The sequence below is a fragment of the Halichoeres trimaculatus genome, unplaced genomic scaffold, assembly GCF_033239565.1.
Source record: "Halichoeres trimaculatus isolate MK-OKI-2021-1 unplaced genomic scaffold, fHalTri1.1 fHalTri1_scaffold_12, whole genome shotgun sequence".
NCBI lineage: Eukaryota > Metazoa > Chordata > Actinopteri > Labriformes > Labridae > Halichoeres > Halichoeres trimaculatus.
The window spans coordinates 11,583,147-11,607,005 of NW_027437190.1; the positions used below are offsets into that span (position 1 = coordinate 11,583,147).

The 23,859-nt window shown below is 39.9% G+C and overlaps 1 protein-coding gene across 1 annotated transcript in view; it reads right to left on the bottom strand.

The window, feature by feature from the left end:
* Positions 1–23,859, bottom strand: part of znf407 (zinc finger protein 407) — a 184,102-nt gene that overhangs the window by 38,627 nt on the left and 121,616 nt on the right. The window contains exon 9 of the mRNA XM_074684332.1: positions 16,914–17,092. Coding sequence (XP_074540433.1) covers positions 16,914–17,092 — 179 coding nt within the window. The remainder of the gene's footprint in view (positions 1–16,913; positions 17,093–23,859) is intronic.

The window sequence follows — 23,859 nt, forward strand, 5'->3', positions numbered from 1 at the left end:
AAAAAATAAGAAAAAACTGCGACGGTAGCAGCGGGAGAACTTTGTCCTGTGAAGACAGAAGATGTATGGCTCAGGGGAGATAGTAGCAACAGTAAATGATTACCTTTTTACAAACTGGGCCTTTGTAATAAAATGCGCAGGGGGGAGTATTATCAATTCAGCCGCCCGGTGAAGATAACATTTCTGAAGCCACGGCGAGGCTGATCACTATCTAGAGAGGAGCCTGAATCTGTATTCCTCACCGCAAGTCCAGGAGGGAGAGGGGTCTGAGACCTGCTCGTTCAAATGTTTGTGTGTGTGTGTGTGTGCATGTGAGAGGAATAAGTGTGTGTGCATGTGTGTATCGCTGAGAGAGACATCCGTTAAGGCCTCTTATGCCTCGAGGCCCAGCTGTGACAGAACTGAGATCTATTTTCTCACACCCACAAACAGGAAGACATGCAAGAATGTGTGTGTGTGTGTGTGTGTGTGTGCATTGTGAGAAACACATCAATACACATGAAATCTTTTAAACGTGCAAACGCACACAGTAAGTCCTTGGGGCAAAGAACTATAAAATTGGAGATGGAAGTTCTGTGTGAAAGAGTGTGTGTGCGAATTTATTCACTATACGTGTGTGTGTTTGTGTGTGTGTGTGGGGCTGAGATTCTCTGTAAGATGTCTGATTCTAGAGGAAGACACTGACAGATGACACGCACACACACTCTCTCTAACACACACTTGTCTGATAGCAGTCAAACAGAAGTAGGAGAGACAACAGACAGACCGGCGAACAGATAGCGAGACAGATACGATGGCAGATTCAGCTGCTGGCCCTGAGTCACATCACTCACTCTCAACACACACACACACACACAAACACACACACCATCTGAAAATGCTACAAAGACAACAAAACACACACAAACACTGTGACAAATACAGGCAGAAAGCAGGCGGATACTCTGAGAGTGTGGAGTGTGTGAAGGTAACAAACTGGGCAGACAGCAATAAAAAGATATGAGTGTAGCCCAAAGCGTTAATGCATATTGAGTTGTGGGGTGTTAATACGAGGCTGGGTGGCCAGTGGTACACCTGTCTCTCACATGTGTGTATGTCTGTCTGTTTAGTGACATCACACACACACTGTGAACTGTGACTTTTTCCAACATGCATTTCAGGTCACTGAACTAAGAAACAGTATTTTATGACCATTATTGAAGGATGGTGCGCTGTTTTTAATGTTTCAATATTCATATGACAATAATTATTATTGTACCACAACCTGGGCTTTAAGGTTGAAGACAAAAAGCTCTTTTTTAAACAGCCAGCACCTTTTTTTTTTGCACATTCCAGATCACATACTCAGGACATTATTTGTGGTCATTTTATTTCTGCTACTATTTATAGTCATTTTTCTCAATGTGTCACTCACTATTTTTAGTTTTAAAGAACAGGTCTGGATCAATGATTGTACAATTTAAGACCTTTCAGAAAAAAAAAAAAAAAACAATCAAAGGGATAGAAATTTAGAGAATTAAGTCAATGAGTTTAAATATTTTTTTTAATAAAATCTTGATCATAAGGTAAATAAAATATATCATGAAGTGAAAAGGACAAAAAAATACTTATTAGGCTGAAAGACAATTAATTGGTTATTAATCAACAAAGATATATCTTTTAAGTCATTTATATATCTGATAAGACAACCTTATTTGAAAAAAAAAAAAAAAAAAAAATCAAGAGTCCCTTTTGTTTCCCTTTCAAACAGCTGACATACTGGTGGCAGAATGTGATCCGACAGCAGGGAAGAGGAATAACCCTTACCTCAACAAGTTGATCAATGACTACCAAGTATTTCAAGAGAAAAAAGTTATAAAGTTTTTCTTCTAGTTACCTTTAAGGGCTTGTAAGTACTTTTTAAGTGATCTTGAAAAAAATGTAACTTCTAGATATTTGCCTGATCGTAACCCACAATTTAAAATGAGATTCAGCACCAACACGGGATATTTCTAAATGCTATTTTTCAGTTTTCAGTTTCCCTGGCCAAGTCATCAGGGACCGTATTGACTTTTAGCACGTAGAGGTCTCTGAGGGCACAACACCATGCCAACTGAAAATTTAGCAGAGAGAAGAGAGTTTTTCTCTGCTATTAATGATCTCTTGGATTTATTTCATTTTACATCATGTATATCTCAGTGCACCGGGCTATGACTAACGCTAAATATATCTTTAATTTCCTGTTTAAGTACAATAAAGATCTATCTGTATAGCCCAGAACTAAATCATGGTACAAAGTTTACAAAGTTCGCTTGTTTTCACGTTTTAAACGGCCCTACAAAACTACAAAAGAATCCATTACCTCGTCACTTCGCATCCTTCAAAAAGTTGTCTTGAACAAAGAAAAGTAGAGTTCATACTCTCCATTCATCTGCTTCAGTACAGACATACACCTTGGCAAGAGTCACATCCTGATGACAGTGGGTGCTGGTGCTCATGGGAAACAGAGTTTTGAGAAAAAAAGAAAAAAAGAAAGCTTTTCTGGATAGTTCTCACAGCACCTTTAAAGTCCCTCATCATACGGAAGATCTACCAAACAAATATGAAAACAGCCAAAGCTACAGTTTGCATTTGCACCAAATGGTGGGTGCTGATGTACCAATTGAAAAGACCTCCAAGAAATACACATTTACAGTACCTGATCATAAGTCTTTGATAAAGGTTGAAGATCACAGATTCTTCCATCTAAAGGCATATTTAACACAGTGTTACTACTTGTGTAGACATATCCCTACCAGCACTACACACTTTTATAATCTGATCAACATCAGTGAAATCTGCATCATACTCTTTAACAGTGGTTTAGGACTCAATACCTTGACCATTTAATGTAGTATTCTGTTGATTTGTCAGGTGACTGCCAGCCCCAGCACATCAAGAGGACCAAGTCACTTCCAAACTCTGATCGTTAGTTTCAATAAGTTCCTGATACACATCCTCACTCTAACAAACGCTCAGCACAGAGCTCCGCTGTAGAAATACAAAAGTTTTCCCCCTTTTTCCATCCTCCTTATTCTCTTTTTCCCTTTTTTCACAGGTGTCAGAAGAGATTTCATGGCCTGTGCGTATGTGTGAATTTGCCACACCCCTTTTGAGTGCTAATTTACCCTTTTAGGTTTAATCTCCCCGTGAGTGGCTTTCCTCGCCCTTTAATTAGGCTATGGGGAGTCGACACCAACACTAAACACACACGCTTAAGACTTGAAGACACGCACACAGACTATTTCTTTTTACCGTACACACTCACATATATGTATGCACACACGTACACACACGGTACAAATGCTGCAGACACAGTCTCAGACTGGAGACACGCTTTGCTAAGACAGTCCTCATCAGCCCTCTGTGGGCCTCTTTCACACTCTGGCTCCCCTCAGCTGCACCAGTCACCAAGACAGGACAGGGAGAAAGGAGGGGAGCAGAAGAAAAGAGGAAAAAAAAGAGATATTCTGTACTTGTTAGAGGACAGAAAGAGGTGCTGCTGGTGAAAGCATTCATCTCTGAACTTCTCTTTTTTTCATTTCAAATCTATTTGTCAAGTTAAAGCTGCATTAAGCCACATCAGATTTTGGCAGACCCCAAGTGGCAGCGGGAGATAGATGTTTGAATCTTTTAAAGTTAAAGAACTTCGCTGCCCATAAATTTTTCTGACAATCTAACAGTTTTAACAGTGTGCACTCATTGAACCCAAGTAACCCGCCACAGAGTGGGCTCAGCTTCCTTTATTGTTAATGAAATGCCTGAATTTCACTCATTAGTTACTCTTTTAGTCTCTGATTTCAGCTGAAGGCAGCGGTACTTAAACATCAAACTTTTGTCCTCTTCCCCAAAGCTGCCAATAAAGTATTTTTTTTCATAGACCAACAAATAAACTAATAAACTTTAAGTTTTTGTCCATTTTACCTGCCCTTCTGGACAAGCAACCTGTCTTGTTTTTTGCTGTTCCTGATCCTTACAGGTGTGTAGTGATGTCTACCAAAGAGATACTCATTGTGAAACCAGAAACGTGAAAACAAAACACTGGCATTGTGCTTTTAAACACTTTTTTAGACTTCAAAAGTTGAGCTTGACCTGCTTGGAACATTATCCCACGTAACATAGCAAACAAACTTAATAAAAGGAGCCATTGTATATACAAAAAAAAACAAAAAAAAAAACAAGAATAATAATTAAGTATTTTTTCAGTGGGTTCAAGATGTTAACATGTTCTATTTAAAGTTTAAGAATGTCTATTAACAATAAGTCTGGCTGCTAAAAAACAAAAACAAAACAAAACAAAAAACAAAAACCTTTCAACCCATGATGATGAGGCATGTCAGTGTTTTGGTTCAACAGGTGACCCGTCATCGTAACATCAAATGTCAAGTACAAATTGAGTCTTGACAGGTGCATCTCAGTTTAGTTACCCATGTGAGATGCAGCAGTTGGAGGATTTTTTGATAACAGACTTTTTCTATTTGTTGAGCCATTTCTTAAGCTGTAACACAAGTAAAGATGTAGAAAGCCCTTTATCTTTTATGGACTATAAAAGTTGATGATATCGCAACCCGCTTTGAACTTGAAGCAGTTATGATAGACATTAAAAACTACAGCCTGTAAAAATACCTGCTTCTCTTGGTCAAACAAAGTCTATCAGATCAGTTTTAGTCTGAGTAATAACCAGCTAACAACTCATCACAGTACTTTTATATCTCACTTTTATCATAAGCATGTCTGACAGTTTGAGAATGATTGCTTGACATTTGAAAAATAAATATATGTACAAAAATTTGCAATATGCCACCTGTAGCAGTGCTAACTTACTGCTGAAACTCCTTTTCGCCCTTCTCCTCTCTTCTCTCTATGAACTCACCACAGATCCACCCAAACAAAACTGGCCACTAAAGAGGGAAATACAATAACAGGCCAAGTGATAGTGGCTTGTTATGCTGGAAATAAGAGGGCACTTAATTGGGGTCTGATAGTCTAATAGGCAGCCCCTCTGATTACCAACTCTGCACATTGGCTTAAATTAGCCCACTGATGAGCAGCCAGGGGATTCAATTATGCTGGGGGAGAAAAAAGGGACCCTAATAGGCCACTGTATCAGTGAACATGGGACTGGGCTGGGCTAAAGTGCTGGTAATTGGTTGTTTGGTTGGGAAAGTTGAGCTAGTTGGTTAATTAGAGATTCTGAGACGTTTGTAGAGCCACCAAACAAACGACACACAGAGGCTGGAGAGGAAGGCAAGGGAGGAAGACAAGGGTCCTTGGCACAGTAGAGGGGGCAAAGGTCATAGAAGAGATCTCAGAAGTACACTTCAGCCAACGAGGGCGTAGATCAGAGAAAACATGTTTGTACTGGGAGTCGTGTTGACTCAGTAAAGGTCAAGAAGGGCAAGCCGTGCCGTAAGTGATCAGCAGTCTGGCCTTGTCTCTTTAACGTTAGCCATTTTCCTCTTCTTTTATATCTTTTCACTTTTCCTTCTGACTCAGCTTTCTCATCAATAACCACTTCTTTGCTCTCTGTCTGTTTTTTCTTCCAGGCAGTTAGCTAGAGCTGGGTATGTACAGCGTGTCTGAATTGAAGGAGAAGGATTGAATTATGGATGAGGTTTTATAGGAGCCGGCGGCCTGTCTGGTCCCATATTCACTGTCCCATACAGGAGGAGCAGCCCTGCCCGTGAGCCTCCCCACGACACGTCACTCCAATAAGGTGTTTGTGTGTGTCACTGCTGTCTAAGCACTGCATGTTTACCCCATGTTCAAACATAATTTCTCACAAGCACAAAATTTTTCTCACTTTTATTTTTGAGCTATAAAGAAAGTGGCTAAATGTTAAAGTGTGCCAACATGTTCATAACAATCCCTTTGGGCTGTTTTAAAAATAAAAATAATACAATACAGTGATTCCCAGCATGCTGTATGGTATTTGCAGTAAAAGGAGTTTCAGTGCCTCAGCAAAGAGTTCATACAGTATCAGTTAAAAAGCAGTAAATAGTGCTAATGCCAATTTCTGGGCTGCAAAAGCAAACAAGACCATCAGCCAGAAGATTCATAATTAAAAGTTTCAATGCCAATTCCTGCTATAAGTGGTAAACAATTCCCTACTAAAAAACATTTTTGTTCAAATTTTTTATTTTAAAGATGCACAGTAAACAGTTGGACTGCTGAAAACCAGCAGAGTGAGATCTTTTGCAAAAAAAAAAAAAATATATATATATATATATATGAATAAAGAGGACAAGACCAGCAAAGAAGTAAGATGTTGTTTTCTCAACAAGACTGTCCTGAGGTGACTTGTTTCCTGGATGTTTTAATGGAAATTCTGTTTCTATCTAACAAGGCAAAAAAAAAAAAAAAAAAAAAACTACACTAAAAACACACAAGATCAAAAAATTCAGTACAATTTAATTAAAACTGCTAAACACAGAATCTCAGACTCTCACTGGCTGTAGGTAAAAAAATATCCAATGTTTGCTGAGCATGGCTAACATTAGCAGAGCTGGCAACACCAGTCTTTGATCTGTGGGGGTTTAACAACCTAGAGATAAATAATGTATGGACATAGTTTCTGTGATGTCACCCATCTGTTTGAGACATAAGTTTTAAAGCCCATCAGTCACTTCTGGCCATACTGGAAATGCTAAACTCAGCTAAGATCTGTTGGCATTTAAATGAGGATTGGAAGTGTCCATTTCCCTTTGCCCCAAGTGTCACATCCTGAATGGAGCACTTGGCTAAAAAGTCTGTGCAGACAGTTCTTGTGTCATGCTATCATACAGTGAAAGTGTTACAGGCTGTGTCCTACATAAAACATCTGCAACTTTTTTGAAAAGTGCAACATAAGCAAACACCTGACAAAACTGTGCCAGAGCAACAGCAAGAGGATATGAATCATGCGTCATCAATCTGCCTCAAACTGTCTGACAGTGACAGAACTGTCCAGAGGCTGAGACGGAGGTAGTTTGACCCAATCTGTCAGGAGAACCACACTCCTGGTCTCCATTTATCATGGAATAAGAAAAAAAAAAGCATCAGACATCTGTTTGAGGTAGCAAGAAAAAGAAACTCTTACTTTGGATAAGCCAGAAATCTGCGGCTTCCTCAACTTCACGCTGATTGGATGGGACTTGTCAGTCAAGCCTCTGAATGGCCACTAAACGGCTGAGAGGAGGCTCTCAGATTAGTGCCAGGAGGAAGGGAGGAGAATGGAGGAAGAAGGAGATGAAACAAAAGGCCGTTTGTTGTGGCTGATGTGTGATAAATGCAGCCAGTTGGGGGAGTTTTCACGCTCATTGGAGCAGGTCATTATGCAGGATTTGCTGCTCGCTCGGCCCAGACCGGCCCTGTATTGGTTTACTTGGATGCATGTAACCAGTAGTGTGTGTTTCCTTCTAAACCTCTTAGCCAGACCCCCAAAAACAGCCACACACACCCCCTGGTTGAATGTCTCCTAGGACACACTGGTATTGAGCATCTGTTTCTTAAATGCAATAACTCAACCAAGACACTGTGTGGAGTGTCTGAATGAAAAGAGGGAAGCAAAGAATAACTAATGTATCTAAAAGTGGTTTGATTAGATTAGATTAGAACTGGACACTTTATACAATGTATAGCTTATATGTGTCGATGTCTGTGTATTTGAAATGATCTTACATGGGCTGTTGATTTCCCCTTACATATTTTTCAGGCAGTTTTCATGATTGCTATGTATTTGCCAGGAGGTTACTCATCAAATGCGGTGTTTTCAGTGGCAAGGACAAGACAATGGTGAGCTAAAAGTTAATTACTGATAGGAATGGGTACCTTTCACATTTGAAACGATATGTTACCAATTCCTGGTACCTGGCAATCAGTATGGGTACTTTTTGTGTTTATGTGGTTAAAAAAATCAATTTGTTTGATGGTAAAATGTACATTCTTTTTAATTTTACATCTTTATTCTTCAATATATAAGCTTGTATTGCTGTGTTCATGTTCAGCATGGAAAATCACCTACTCTCCCACTCCCTCACAGTCACAGCGATGCATTTAAGTACCTAAATATAGTACCTTTTGATTTTACGTGAATCAGTACCCGGTTCTTTCAACATAATTTGGTCAGTAGTAAACTGCTGGACAGTATAAATCTGAATTTCCCTCACTGTGCACCTTATCTGACAATCAAAATATAAACAGTGCATTTGGGCTAGATTCACTGAACAGGCTGGTTAACTTTTGTAACTTATCCGTAACACGTGTGCTGTGAGTAGAACTCTTCTCCACCTCCATGTATCTTTCTGATTTTCACTGTTTTTTCACTGTGTTTTTTTTCCAGATTATGTTTCAGTGACAAAGCTACAACCGACTGCAGGGATGATGTCAGTGCTATTTTTGACATCTGCCTCTTTTTGCCAGCAATAACCTTAATTTATTGGCTACCATTGACGTCTATAGGTGTCAGCTGATCACAACCATTGACCGCGTCTATAGACATCTTTATGTTTTTTCAACAGGGGAAGGCGGGGTCTGGTGGGGCCTGTGTATCAATATCAGACTAGTAAACTATTGTAGGTGGCAGTGGTGCTCTCTTTGGTTGAGAGACCAGCATTGATATGAGAAGAAGATGCAAGATCACAAAGACATGGCCCAACGTTACAAGTTGGAAAAGTTCAGGCAGTTTTCTCTGCTTATTTTGGATCAAAAACCTAAAACATGAAACATGAAAAAAAGACAGTCAACTCTTTTTTTTGGTAGTTTCAGTGTTTAGTCATAGAACACAATACTCTATGGGTCTTGAAAGGTCGGTCAAAATGCCTTGAAAATGGATGGCAGCCAGTGAATTAGTAACTCTGTGTCCAGGTCTAATTTGGATATAGGGGAAAGCATGTTTTATCACATTTCACAGTTTTGATTAACTCTAAATGATCAGTGATGAAGATGCAGTTGAGAAGCAAAGCAGTGAATGTCTGACTGGTGCATCCATCCCCACAGAGACAGAGACAGATACAAAAGTCAAAGTGCTATACAGCCCCTTTTAATCGTGAACTCACGTGTTGAATGCACTTTTATTTGAGGTTAAAGAAAACAAATCAAGCCAAAGTAGGAAAGCTGAGGAAAGATTTTTTTTGTCTCTTGACTTGTAGTAGAGATCATTCCTCAATGTCTTCAGTCTTAGCAGATCAGAAAGGAAAGCATAGAAAAATTTCACAACTGGTAGAATACTGGCTAAATAATCCTCATTAAGGAGTCAAGATGTCATAGGAGCAAAAGGAAAACGCTGCTTTGAAGACAAAATCCCTAGATACTACTAAAAGTGCTGACCAAAATGTATTGACCTTTTATGAATTAAAGCTAGAGCTTTACCCCAATTTGACAAACCTCTCAATCTAAAACAACTGACAAAATGAACGCTGTTTAAGTGCCTTTCAGCTGCATCAAGTAAATCAAGTCAAAATTATATAGACCAACTATTTTTCACAAATCAGTCAAATGGTCAAGAATAATCAGTAAAAATCGAAAAGGGATCAACTTTCTAACCCTATGCAGCTCTACCCTCAAAACAGCACACTTCACTTGTCAAAGTGAGCCCTGCTGTACCTGAGAAAGACACAAGGTGTTTTTCCACAAGGGAATTCTCCAATTAACACCCGGCTCTGGCTTGAGCTGGTCTTCAAGTTTCTACATGCAGGTGTGTTGAAGTTGTTTTTGTGTGGTCGAGAAAAACAGATGTGAGGACTGAATGACACAACATCAGGTGTCGCAAAAATACTCATAAAGATGAACTACAAAAGAAGGACAAATATATTTTTTAATGTTTAGAGCTGAAGTAATCAGACCAATATTTGCAGTCTCTCATGAAAAACAGCACATTGTGTGTTTTCTGTGAAAGACGTAAGTGATAGTTTTATCATTAACTTATAGTTTCTTTCTTTGCTACTAAAAGTAATTTTTGTTTCCCATTAAGCTGGTAAATCCCTCATTGTTGACTTTGTAAGGAACAACTCAAAAAGCCTGACTCCACGCTGTGACAGCATCAGCACAATAAGCCACGCTGTTAATCTGATTTTACATCGCACTGAACAGAATGACTTTTTTCATTAATGCCTATCAAGTGAAGGCAACATACGGACGGTGACACAAAGACGCAGGTTCATCACTAATGCTGACGACTTGATGTCCTATAGGTGTTTTTCAAAGAACTGTGATGCATTGTTGTTGTTTTTTTCACATATTTCCCCACATAGAAACGTGTCACATTTAACACATTGTTATTAGAAACAGATGTTGATTTTATCGCCAGTGTCTGTGGCTTCTTTCACGACGTCGACACAGTGTCATATGCGCTGGGATACCAGGACACATTTGCATGACATACACACCTGTCCTCCACAATCCAACACGCTGCTGTAACACAATACCCGAGTTAAACTCAGGAGAGTAATGTTTCATTACATGATGAACAGAAGGTGAAAGCGAGGGAGGGAAGCTGAGGAGGCACACAGATGCATAACTTAAGTAAAAGCTATCCAAACCCATATTTGTTTACAGATTTGTTTAATAAGGAAAAATATATGCAACAAATGAATTTGCCTGTGGTTGTAACTGTGTATTAAGATCATCACTTACAAGGCCAGGTCTCCTCTAGCCCTCTACGGTAACCATCCATCATGCATTATTAAGGAAAATAGAATCTGCATAAAGCAGAAACAATGCCTTGAAGAAGTTTATTTATTTATTTATTTGTTTTATCTTTTTGGGCGCTAAGCAGCGCATCCAAGCACTCAGTTGCTGTAAGCTAATTACAAAGCATTTGATCTCTATGCCCCCAAGACGTGCAATTATAACCTTGGTTTAAAATTAGGGAAATATTTTACAATTAAAAATAGCTGGATGAAGATGCTCTGACAAAACTAACTCGGCGACATCTCACCTTTGTGTTTGTGTGTGTGTGTGTTAGTGTAACATGGATTTTGGAACCAAACAGGACAAGAGGATGATTTTTTTTTTTTTGCCTGCAACCACAGCTGACCTCGCTGGAGGGAGATAACAAAGACAGAAGGAAATATACCATTTCCCAAAGCTTCTTCACTCCTGGCTTACTTGTAGCATTTTAAGTAGAAAGAAAGTTCTAGTAGGAGGGTAATTTAGCAAACTTCGAGAGGAACCTGTAGCTATAGTACAACCACGGTGCTATCTGTGTCGAGATCACACAGGCACCGCCACTTCTTCCTGCCGTATCTTTGTGCAGATCTCCCAAGGAAGACAAATGTCATTACCATTTTATTAAAATGTGTCCTATCAGCAACATTTCCCCCCTCACATATCTAACCTCCTTCTTTTTCCTCCTTTCCCCCTATAATTCTAATCATCATTCCTCTCCATCACTTGCTGGGTCTAATTCCCCCTCTTCCTTCGTTTGCAAAGGACCTCTGCTTTCATCCTTGAGAAGGGCTTTAATTCGAAGTGCGACGCTGAATAAAGAAGGGAAGACAAGTAGAGAGAGGGAGAGGGGAGGAGGAAAAAGAGAGTGATACGGAGAGACAGAGCAGTAGCAGAGACGTTCGGGTGTCAATCAATCGGGCGCGAGGGGCTGCAAGGGCCCATGACTAGGGTGCGTTTGATCTGTGTCTTTCAAAGGGGGAACAGCGGGAAGGGCCATCACAGATGATTTGGCTCTCGCTGCTGGCCCTGGTGCCACTCTGACAGAGAGCAATCACAAGCAGGTTAATTCAACATCTACCTTCTTAATCTTTTTTTCCCCTGTCTCTTTCTTTTGGTCTCGTTCTGTCTACTTAGATGAAACACTGCTCTTTCTACCACCAACCCTCCACCTCCCCTTTTTTTCTGCTTTTGAAAGAAGGAGAGATCACAAGTGTACTTCCAATGCCTTCTCACACCACCTATAGTCTGATTGCTCTGGTCTTAATCAAGTGAAGAGGGTTGTTGATTTTCTACATTCCTGCTGCGGTTTATTTACACGTTGCGCCCAAAAAGCAAAGTTATGCAAAACAAACAAACTGATGAAATGAAAACGAGCTGGGGTGAGGAACTACTCTTCGGAAATTGGTGCTGTTCAGAGTTTTCTTCCAGGGTAAGAAACACTATCAGCTGCATTTCTGGATCATTTCTTTTGCTGTCAGTCTTGGGGTTCATATCTGTGGTGTGGTATGAGCAGAATATTAATAGGAGCGTCAAGATGACATCTTGGAAACCTGCTACTTAACTTAACTGAAAGAGGAGAATATATTTCCTCCAGATGACTGGAAGGAGACATGAAATCCAGACAAGATCTGACCTTCCCTCATAAAACTGAAAATCTTAACTGTGTTTGGTTTGTTGTACAGGAAGCAACAAAACTTAACGGTTTCCTTTGCCTCTGGGTTGACCGTGCATAAGGACGAACAGAGGTGAGGGAAATTCAGGGGTGAAAGGGTAAGAAGAAGAGTGAAGGTGTGCTTTGGGTAAAGGTGAGAGGTTTGGAGAATATGAAACAGGAAGGTGTTTTTGAGAGTAGGTGAAGGTAAAAAGGTTATGCAGGGAGGTTGGGGCATAGAAGTGAAGGAGAAAAAGACAGAAGTTGGTCCTTAAATTTGGTTATGTAGCAAGAAATTCAAAGAAATAAACTTTCAAGTGTCAGCACAAACACCTATCTTTGACCCATTAGTTTCAATAAGAAACAAACCACAGTGCAGCCAGAATGCAGCCATTTCCTAGTAATGTCCCTGCCTGGCCTCTTTCCCATGGTGCTCCCCTTCGACTCCACTGCTTTTATATAAGGTCAAAGGGATAACAGGATAAAGGCTGTCCTCCCTGTTCCCCTGAAGGACAAGCACTCTGCCGATTGGATTTGGTGGCCTTCAAGGACAAAGAAGGAACATCATGATACAAAAGAACCAATAGAAGAGGAACAAGATTTCATCCGTCTCCATGGCCTGAGTGATTGGCAGGGATGGCTGGACCAGCAATCTGAGCGCTGGCTCTTTGTTGCTCGGTGCCCTCCATCACTGCTGAATAGCAGGACTTGATCCATCGACAAAAAACTCACTCAGAGGGTTCTGGAGGACCTGACCTATGAGGAATAATAGGGCCTGGGCCGAGCTGCTGAGGCAGCCAGGTGACTTGATTCAAGGGAATAGCTTCAAATCTTGATACATCTATGGGAGTTATAGAAGCCAGAAGATTAAGAGAGGAAGCAACATTGTGACCACCTGTGTAATGTTATGAGGGCCCCCTGTCTCAAAAGATCAGGGCAAAAAACAGTTATGACCTGACAGGACAGGACATGGGGAACTTGGAGGCCAAATCAAAACCTGTAACTGATTTTTGTGTTCCTCCAGACCCCCTGCTATGGGCCTCCGGTGGTGGGCACCTCTCTGTCACAGCCAGCGTTAACTTTTCAGCAGTTGCTCAGTTATTGCTCACAATCAACTGATGTGCCATGACCGACCATGACCCTGTAGCTGATTGACCTGTTTACCTTCCGTGGACCACTTTTGGTATATACCAACCCCTGCCTGACTTGGAGCAACCCACTAGAGCTACAGTTTTAGAAATGATAACACCCACTGTCCAACCACCACAGTTTTGGTCTTAAGTGGTGTCTAAGTCGCTCTCAGCCTCGGACTTGCTTAAAACTCATTACTTTTAAGTGCAAATTGTCGACTTGTCTATCATATCCCACCCAATGACAGGTGCCATTGTAAAGAGATAAATTGTGTGATTCACTTCAGCTGTCAGTGATCATAACGTTTTGGCTGACTGGTCAAAGCACACAGAAGGTGGTAGAGTTGAAATGCTTGAAACAGCAGAAAAAAGTGAGGAGTGAACAAAATGCGTTTGCAGCTACTCTTTTTATGCCTTGAGGCGAGGCTTTTACTGATTTATCATGGCACTTCTACAAAGTTCAGGGAACTCAAAGAGACAGATTTAAAAACAATGGTCAAAATTGATATGGCAAGAGATGCAGTAAGAAACATCCTGAGTTTCAGTCTATGGTGCAGTCAAAGCTCTTGGAGCAAAGCACCCCACCTCCCTTACAATGAATATTAGGAGCATCTTTTGTTAGACTTCAAGTTTTTCGAATACTACTTTTATACAAATTAATAGATGGTGGGTTCAAAACTGAAACATTGCAGTGAGTAAGATACCACTGCTTTAAACAGGACAATACAGACAACAATTTAGGAGCACAGCATGCTAGACTGTTAACTTCCCAAATCAACTGTGAAAACAACCACAAACCAACAATAAAAGCAGAGACAAGTGAAGAAAACAGAGGACTGCATGACACCAGACAGTGTGACTCCAGTCTGTTGGCTGTTCAGCCGATCTCTGCACCAGGGATGCCTGTCAGTGTAGTTGGCTTGACCATTTTTGAGCCAGTTGGTGGTAATGTGTTACAACGTGGTCTTTTACCACCTGAGACCCAGCGATGAGCCGAGATTTCATGAAGTAGTATTAACTGGACTGAGACTGTCAAATTTCTGCGGCTTTGGTGATTGCAGTACCAGCTGCTACAAAAACTAAACAATCTCCATCCATTTGTGGTTCAATAATATTGACAAGAACTAAGGCTCACAAAGTCATAAAGCTTTTCCTAAAGCTGCTCTCCGCAAAGGAGAGAGGACAGCAGAAGTCAGTCAACACTGAGATAAAGTCAAACTTCAGATTGTTTTAAGATCCACTCTTACAAACTTCTAAAATTTAACCCACATGATCAGGAGGGTTGTTAGTCTGTTTGCTGTTGAAGCTGTGCTTCTTCTTGCCTACTGCATGTCTCTTGCCTTCATTCGTCACAGCCTTTCTATTGTCATTCATATGTCAGCAAATACTGAGGTTTTGTTCAGTCATTTCAGTGCCTCAAAAACATGCATGTGTTCTGTCTATATATGAGAGCTGAGGGGAGAAACAGCAATGTCACCTTTTATGTTAACTACCTTCATCTACAGACTGTTGGCTGAGAGCTCAACACCACGAAACAGAAGCAAACATCCATAAAATGTGTAAAATAAGACAATTAGAAAACACAGATAGAGAGCACACTCCCTGCAGACATACTCCCTCACACACTTCTTCTAGATCATTTTAGTTAAATCAGAGGACATCATTTGGTTTAGGGATTCAATCACTGTTTCTGTCCCAGCATGGCAAGCAGGTTGAAAATGAAAAGAGACTATGTCCCCGTTTCCACCAAGCAGTTCAGTTCAATTTGTCTAGGTACGGCACGCAATTTGTGCATTTCCTCTTACTGATCCTGCGCCAGATCCCCAAATAACCGAGAAGAACCATCCTACTTGGACCCTTCTGTCATAGGGCTCGGATGATATGCTTTTCTCGTGTTTCTATGCAATTATGGTTTTTGGGATGCCAGTTCAATTGAAATTGCAATTCTTCGATACTTACGATTTTTAGTTTGCTTCTTTAACCCAAGACCATGTGAAATAGTTAAATGATGGTGATAATGTCTACAGACTGAATCAGGAGCCATATTTGACCATAAAATGCACACAATGTGAGTCAGAGAGAAATATTTCACTGGAGAAAAGTGGTAACTTTTTTCTAATCAAGTTTAGAAAAAAAAAAGACTAAAATGAAGAATATGAATTTGAAAAAAAAAAAAATGATTTTTTGACAAAGAATCCAGATTTTGATATTTTTCTCCCACCCCTGTTCCATTAGGGTGCCAGACTAAACTGATCTGATCCCAGAAGGCGGAGCTAAAAACACTACAGACAGTTGATTGGTCGAAAGAGTCGTCATTTACCGTGCAACAGTGGTTGATGTATTTCTCCTCGCGGCACGCAGCTTTCTCTAAGGCCTGAACCACATGTATATGGATATTTTTTTGATCGGATATCTTTTCCCTCGTTTAAAAATAAATCTCCGTCCACACCACAGAAATATCTCTGTCCATACGAAGAGGCCAAACTGAAAACGATCGCCTCTGAAGCCTGCAAGGCCATGCCTGACCGCTAAGTGGCAGGTTAGCAAAATGTGAAAGCCATAGAAGAAGAACGTTATGAGCATGCGCAGTCAAACAGTGACTTGTTGCTGTCTATGGTTGCTGGGCGCTTGACGGCATCATGCCAACACCAGCTCCGTTTAACACCGCTACACTCAACTGGATATTTTTTTATTTCTTCACATTTTTATCCGTTTTTAAAAATCTACATTTACGTGGGTGAAATCTCCGTGTTCGTGTGGTTGAGAGGACCAATCGGACAGAAAAATGCGCGTTTAGGAATATATCCATATACGTGTGGTTCAGGCCTAAACCAAAGCTTCATTGCGCTTTCTAACAAAGAGCCACATGAAAATCACAAAGAAGACAAATTCCTGGATGTCTGCCATCGTTGCTCTTTTCTTTTACTATGTCACGTTTTTCTTCTTCGTTAGATTTATCAGGGAGGTACACTGTGTCATGCTGCTATGGCTTTACGCTCTTATGTAACTGATGCGGCTATTGGCGTCTGGTTTACATGCCGCCTACCACAAGGGGGCTTGGTTGGCTGTGCTTACAGGATCAGGCTTTACCGATCCAACCTGTACCAAACTGTACTGATATAAACTGGACTGCTTGGTGGGAACAGGGCTTAAGAATTTTTTACCGGTATCACTTGAAAGTTCAAATTCTACTGCTGAGACAACTTTTTGGCAGGATACAAACTAAACTTTGGCTGAATGTATGGAAATCTTGGAGGGCATTTATTATGTTGACAGAGGGCTATAATATCATGAGAAGTATGGATAAAGCCTGGTCAGCTGCATGAACATGTTTCCTTCTCCTTCACCAGAAGATTTAGAGATTTAGAGTAGTAAGATTATTTCTTAATGAATCATTTTGTTTTAATGTTTGCATATCATTTATTTAACTGAGAGTCCCACAGTAAAAAATTAAAACAGTTGGTTACCTGCATGAAGGTAAGCCAGGTCTGGATTCTCGATATCATGGTGGTTTTCCTTCAGGTGGTTGCGGAACTCCATGGGAGAGTTTGTGGCGTACGGGCATTTGGGACAGTTGTACATCTTTACGCCCTCATGTTTGCCCGTGTGGAGGATGTGCTTCCGGATGTTCTCAGCACAGTTGGATCTAAGGGAGACAAACAAAGATAAAAGGCCTAATTCCTTTTTGAAATAAATATATATAAAAAAACAAAGATTAAAAGATGAGTGTCCTGAGGGAGAAAACACAAGATAAACGCTTGGCAGTGCTCCCAAGAAAGGTTTGCTGTACTAACATTTCATTTTGTTTCAATGATCACACACTAACACACACTTAGGCACACGCACTCAAATAAAATGGCTGGGCTTTGGAGCTCAGGGAGCAGCCGTGTTTGGACAGACTCTCAAAGCATTCACTGCCTAAATACATCTGAGCAGTTCAATCCCACAACCACTGAAGAACTGAAGATTGATTACACAAATACGCAAACTTGGCCTGTTGTAAAAACAATATTAACATCCTGCAAATTCTTTGATTTCCTGGTATGTTGTGTTTGAGTTCATGTTCGTCTGTGTGTGTGTGTGTGTGTGTGTGTGTGTGTGTGTGTGTGTGTGTGTGTGTGTGTGTGTGTGTGTGTGTGTGTGTGTGTGTGTGAGGGTCTGTGGTCTTTGGGCTGGTCAGATAGGGCAGGCCAAGCAGTGAGCTGCTGCAGGGTGTAGGATGTAATAGTGTCAGCTCAGAGAGTCACACACAAGCCGCTGCTGATTAATGATGCTGCCTGACCTGCTCCCAGGCTCTATCTAAACCTGCCCAGAGACACACACAAACACAATGGGCAGGACAAACATGCACATACATACATACATAGACATGAACAAACCCCAGTAAAGTAAAAATTTGATCTCTTGATACGACTACCCAGGTACAACTACAGACCTGAATCCATAAACACCTCCTTCCTCACATACAAGTGCACAGGAGAGTACACATAATGCATCATGCAAGCAAGTATGTGCTGTGTAGAACATACACACACATAAACACACACCATCATGTGTTGATGGATGGGGCACTCGTGCTCAGTTTGGACCTGACATTCTCGGACAGTATAATACGCAATTACTCTCCCTTATCACCTTGGCCGGGACAATAAAGCCTCACAGTGCCATAGCTCACGCCAGCCGAGGAGAGAATTTGTTTTCACTTTTGCACAGACACCTCTCTCCATCATGGGGTCCGGCCCGGGCTCCATTGGGGCCCTAAAAAAACTAGAAGACCCTTACTGGGTTCTGTCCATGTTGTATGAATAACATAAGCACTAGCCACTGGTGAACAATGAAGGCCCTTGTTATGATGTTCCACAGTATGCTTGGATATGCTCGACATACCGAAACTGCTTTTAAAGAAATAATCCACAGACATAAAAAAGTCTGTTAGCAAATTCACCAATGGATTTCAAATCATCCCATCTAATTGTTCCCAAATTTTTCCGGTTGTGCCCCCCTCTTGAAGGAGGACAATTTTAGTGTCTCCTAAATGAACCAAATATTGATTAAAAGGGCTGAATTTAACTTCATTAGGTTATCAAGATCATGTACACATCCCTCAAAAAACTTTCTAAAACACTCACAAAACACTTGATGAAAACTGTCAGGAGACTTTTTGGTGAAATCCACATCAGTGAAACATTTGCTAGTGTATCGCTCCGTAGAAGAAACCAGTCGTATTAGCAGAGAAGCTTGTGTTCTTTTCAGCATTAAGTATCAGCTATGCTGGATGAGACGAGTGCTGTGGAGCTGAAAGCTGTCCCTCTTTCCAGTAATACAGTTGCAAGATGTTGAAAGGACAACTAATGTCATAAAAAGCAGCTGGTAAAATCTAAAGTAGAAGATTCGTAATTTAACAATAAGAATGATGATTAGAGTGAATTTTGAAAGGAAGCTCAAAACCTGTATCGTATCCAGTGTGGCTGTGTCTGCAGATTGGCATCATTTCACTGATTCAGGAACAGATGGGTCCATATTTTAAACAGTCTTTTAGAGAAAAATTACAGATACGGCAATATATCGCGATTCTTTGACCTGTGATAAAATATTGATATTTCAACTTTTAATATCAATGTTTTTGTTAAAATAAAAATTCATCCTCTAGACAAGTTGGAAGTACAATACGTCTCCTGCACCTCCACTGTGGTAGATGGCGCCAAAGAGCTACTCCATGTATGTTGCCCATAAACTGTATAATAAATACAATGTCAAAGAACATTCAAAACATTTTGTTCCTAAACTTGATAATGTGGGTTTTGGTGCCATAAACGTCACTGTTTTCTATCTATTCTTAATTTAAAATAATAAAAAAAAAATATTAATTTTTTTACAAGTAAGATTGGGTACACCAAGAATGTTTATCGATTTTACCAAATGACCACGTCTTTCACCGAATATGTTTTTTTTGTGACATTAGTTTAATGACACAGTAGTTTGACTTGACACACTTTGTGTTATCAAAGTAAGTGTACGTATGAAACACTGCATCCATCTTTCATTATTTCAAACACAATCAAATAGAAAAGTTGTTTTCAATCAAATATTTAACCAATTTATCAGAATATTGTGATATTTTTGTATTGAGACCAAAGTATTGTGATGCGTATTGTATTGTTAGGTTCTTGCCAATACTCAGCCCAACAGTCTATGGTCATTTCTGATGTACCTGAAATGCTCTTAAAAAAAGCCCACTTCATTCATATTTTGGTTGAAACAAAACTTTGCTGCCAAGTTCTATGTCATCGTTAAGCTAGCCACCTCTTATCTTAATAAGATACTTTCTGCAAGGTTCCTGATATGACAGTGAAAGATTTTAGGTCAGGTGTTGAAAATGAGAAGAATTAAGGAATAAGAAGTTTCCTAAGTGAGAGATTTCCATTCACTATAGATGAATTGACCAGTAAATTATCCCCAATTACTTATTACGTTAATTTTCACGTTTTATTTTGTTTTTATTATCAGCCATCATAAGCAGAACTGTGACAGGTTCTTAAAGAAATTAATGCCGCATCTGCTGACTATTTTTCTTCATAATATATGACAGACAGACTAAAGAATCCAAACTGTCACATACTTTTAAATTACAGTTAATCATGCTGAAAAAAATGCATATAATACTACACTGAACTGATTTCTTATTCTAATGCAGGAGCATAAATAGATAAATTTGAAGCAGAGCTAAAAGGTTTTAAAGAGAGCGCGGGTGGAATCCTAGGGGGGCCATGCTATCTCTCAGATATGGTAATGGAGTAATTGTCATATTAAAACAACACAATGTGCGTTTAGGAGTCAGCAGGTGTCACAGTTAGTGAAAGCCCACACCAGCCCTCCTACTATACACTGTATTAATTAGTCCAACACTGTTTCAACTTCCTCCCCCATTCGTGCACTCACCATGGGAATCAGCCATCCTGATGCTCGATGGATACATCACCCCTTTTCTGCCTCTCCCTGTCTCTCCCCTTTATTTCAGCCATTTCCATATTCCTCCTCCCAAAGAGGGTATGGTAATGGGAGAGGTGTAATTGAGAGGCGCTTCGTTAGAGGAGATTTAAATGGGTTTCTTTGTGTGTGTTAGGAGTTGGGAGTGGGGTGTGTTTGGATCATTGGTGCTTTTTGGATCTTACTCTGCCATCTAGGACGGGCTATCATTGTTAATGCCAACCCCTCCTCCTTCATCTCTCCCTTCACTTCACAAGGTCGGAAACCTCTGTGCCACTGACAGTATGAGTGTCATCCTCAAAGACGCTAGTGTAGCCAAATTGAAAGACTACTCTAACAGGTAGATTGAAACATGAATGCAGCAGCATTCAATAAACAATAATAGCCCCAGAAGGACGGTATCTTGGCATGAGTCAGAGGCTACATATCAATTAGACTGTTTAAGATGCCAGAATGACTCTAATGAGGAAAAAAAAAAAATCTCTTAGTGAACAATAGAAATGATTCCTTAAACACTGAGGTACAGAAGTTTTGCTGCTTGCATAAATAGCTGCAGAGAAGTCAAACAGACACCATTAATTGACAGCCCAGGACTCTCAATGAAATATCATTAGAATATTTTTACCACATTCCCATCTATAATTATCCCCCCCACCCTATTATCTATCTGCGTCTGAATAGGAGATGAGTGGCATTTGATAGATCATTCACTCCCTGCTCATTTACATGCATTTGAGGAGCAGCCTTGATGGAGATCACATTGTATCAAGCAGGAACCATAGATGTCATCCATTACATTTAATATGGATATTTTAGCAGGCAAAATTAGATGTAAACCTGCAAAATGGATGGAAACACTTCCTATGAGCACAAACTGTCAATCACACAAGAGCTGGATTTACATGAGACCTAAATATGTCTTTACAGCAGCACTGTATTCATAAGCCTGGCTTACACTGAAAGGTCAAATGTGCTAACTCATCTGGTAGCTCCTCATCGTGGTCAGGCCACCAGAGACGTCAGGGTTTAAAACATGTATTCACAGTGTTAAGGCAGAGCGGAGGCGAGGCCCCTCGTGGCTGTCTGAGGCCTCTCTGCATTCAATTCCTCATCCTCACATTAGTAAGCCAGCGGGGCGTTTCCCCAACAGCCCTCCCCCTCCCACCTTGCCCCCCTTTCCTTGCCCTCTGGACCCCTTAAGAACCCCCAGGGCCACCAAAATGTTAATTGGGCTTCTAATTTACTGTTTCATTTGCTACTATCTGTAATGATCATTAAGGATCAGCACAGGAACAATGAGGCCAGGAACATTTGGTTCGTTCTACGAACAGTATCTTTCTGATAGACCCGTGCAGAGGTCTGATATGGGACCTACATTTGCCCTCAGGTGTAAAAAAAAGAAGAGAAATTTGCAATTTTATGATTAACTATTCCTTGCATACATTTTCATTTCAAAGGCCTATAACCTAATAAGACTGTGTTTAATGAGCCACTATGATAGGTTTAACAAATGTATGCAGACTGTCTCCTTTTCACACTTATTGGGATTCTATTCTGAACTTAAGGGTTGAGATCAATTGCAGATTTCCTATTGTAACAATAGTTAAATTATTATTAAAGTTTCTAAATTCTTAAAAGATATTCAATAGTTTGGAGAGATGATTAAAAACAATGCAAAAGGTCACTTACAAAACAAACAGATGTATTTTGGCTCTTAGTCAATAATTTTCTTTGGGACTATTTGAATCAAACTAATCAGTGTCTTTCTCATTTTAAAGCTGGAGACAAATGGCTTCTGCTGAGAAAACTTATGCTAACACATCATGCACCACCAAATGTAAACAAGTGAAATTTTACAAAGCCCTGTGAGATGAAGCAGGTGTTAGAGGAAGCAGAGAGAATCGCCATGAACGGCAGCAGAGGTAGTTAGGAAAGGGGAAAAATGTCACAGGTACACTATCGATGAAATATCAATACAGATATATTTTCCTATACTTCAAGCTCTGATACAATACCCATACTTCAACTCTTAATATCTATATTTTGAAAAGAAAAATCATATTATAGCCTAGTTGGAGGCAAAATAGGACTTCTGCACCTCCACTGCAGTAGATGGCGATGAAGAGCTACCCTGTTGTACGTTGCCCATGGACTGTATGATGAATTAAATTCAGTCAGTTGGCTTAAAACCATTTTAAGTTTAATTTTTACACTGATAAAATCACATTCTCTTAGTATCTTTTTATGCAATATAAGATTTTTTATGAGTAACATTGGTAACACCAAGTGACATTTATCAGTTTCAACAACTGACCACATCTGTCATCTAATAATATCTGTGCAACATTAGTTTAATGTCACATCAAAAACGTGTTTTAGATCAAATTAAATATTTGGTTTTGACTTAATTTTTAATGACAATTGAGAGTAACACTGTGCTATTTAAAAAACTAACTGATGCATCATCTATTTTTTTTTCCTTAGTTAACTGTGTAGAATGTCCCAATATGATACATCATGGTACTAACGTCTTGTGACCCAAGTATCGTGATGCAAATTGCATCGCGAGCTTCTTGCCAATATTCCCCCCTATAAAATAACTCCAACCACTGTTCATCTACAAACCAAAATAACCACACAGTTCTTTAGCAGAGCTTCAGTTTATCACGTGTGCCTGTTGTGTTACCCGGTCTGTAGCCTCTGGAGCAGCTCTCTGAGGATATACTTGTTTTCAATGTCTGCTTACTATGATGCTATCAGTGACATGACAAACAGAAAAAACCTGCTTAGCAAGTGATCGCATTCTTATTTCAACACACTGAAAGGATGCTTGTGGATGAGAAGTCTGCGGCAACTTAAAACCAGTGAGATGAACCCCTTGTAGCACCATAAACAAGTATTCAAAACGTCACCGTAATCCAGCCAATGGTTGATGAGATATTTAACCTTGAAGATATTTGTGGGCCCAGAGCCACAGGTTACAGCGATAAAACCTTAAGTCTAAAACACAGCACTTTGTTATTTTTATTTACTTTCAGAGGAAACAGCCTTGTATGTCAGTGTGAAAAGTGTAGGGATGAAACGATGCATTCAACTCACAACATAACACGGATCACAAAGCTGGATTTTCAGGGTGGTTTGTTCATGATTCTTCTCAGGATGTAAGTAATCCAGTTTATGTTTGAGCTTTAAAACAGAGATGTCTCATTAAAACTGTTATTTGTGATCCTTTTAGTTTTCTGTTTACTGCCTAACAAACAGACACCTTTATTTTGTGCTTTGATAGCACACTGGCTTTAATTTTGAAAAGAAGCAAAAGGAGCCTTCACAAAACCTTTGTTAGCTAGGTATATATAAGAAAAAATGTCAAAAAAGCGAGTATGCTTTGTAGAAATCTTTGATTTTATTTCATCACATCATTCCTCT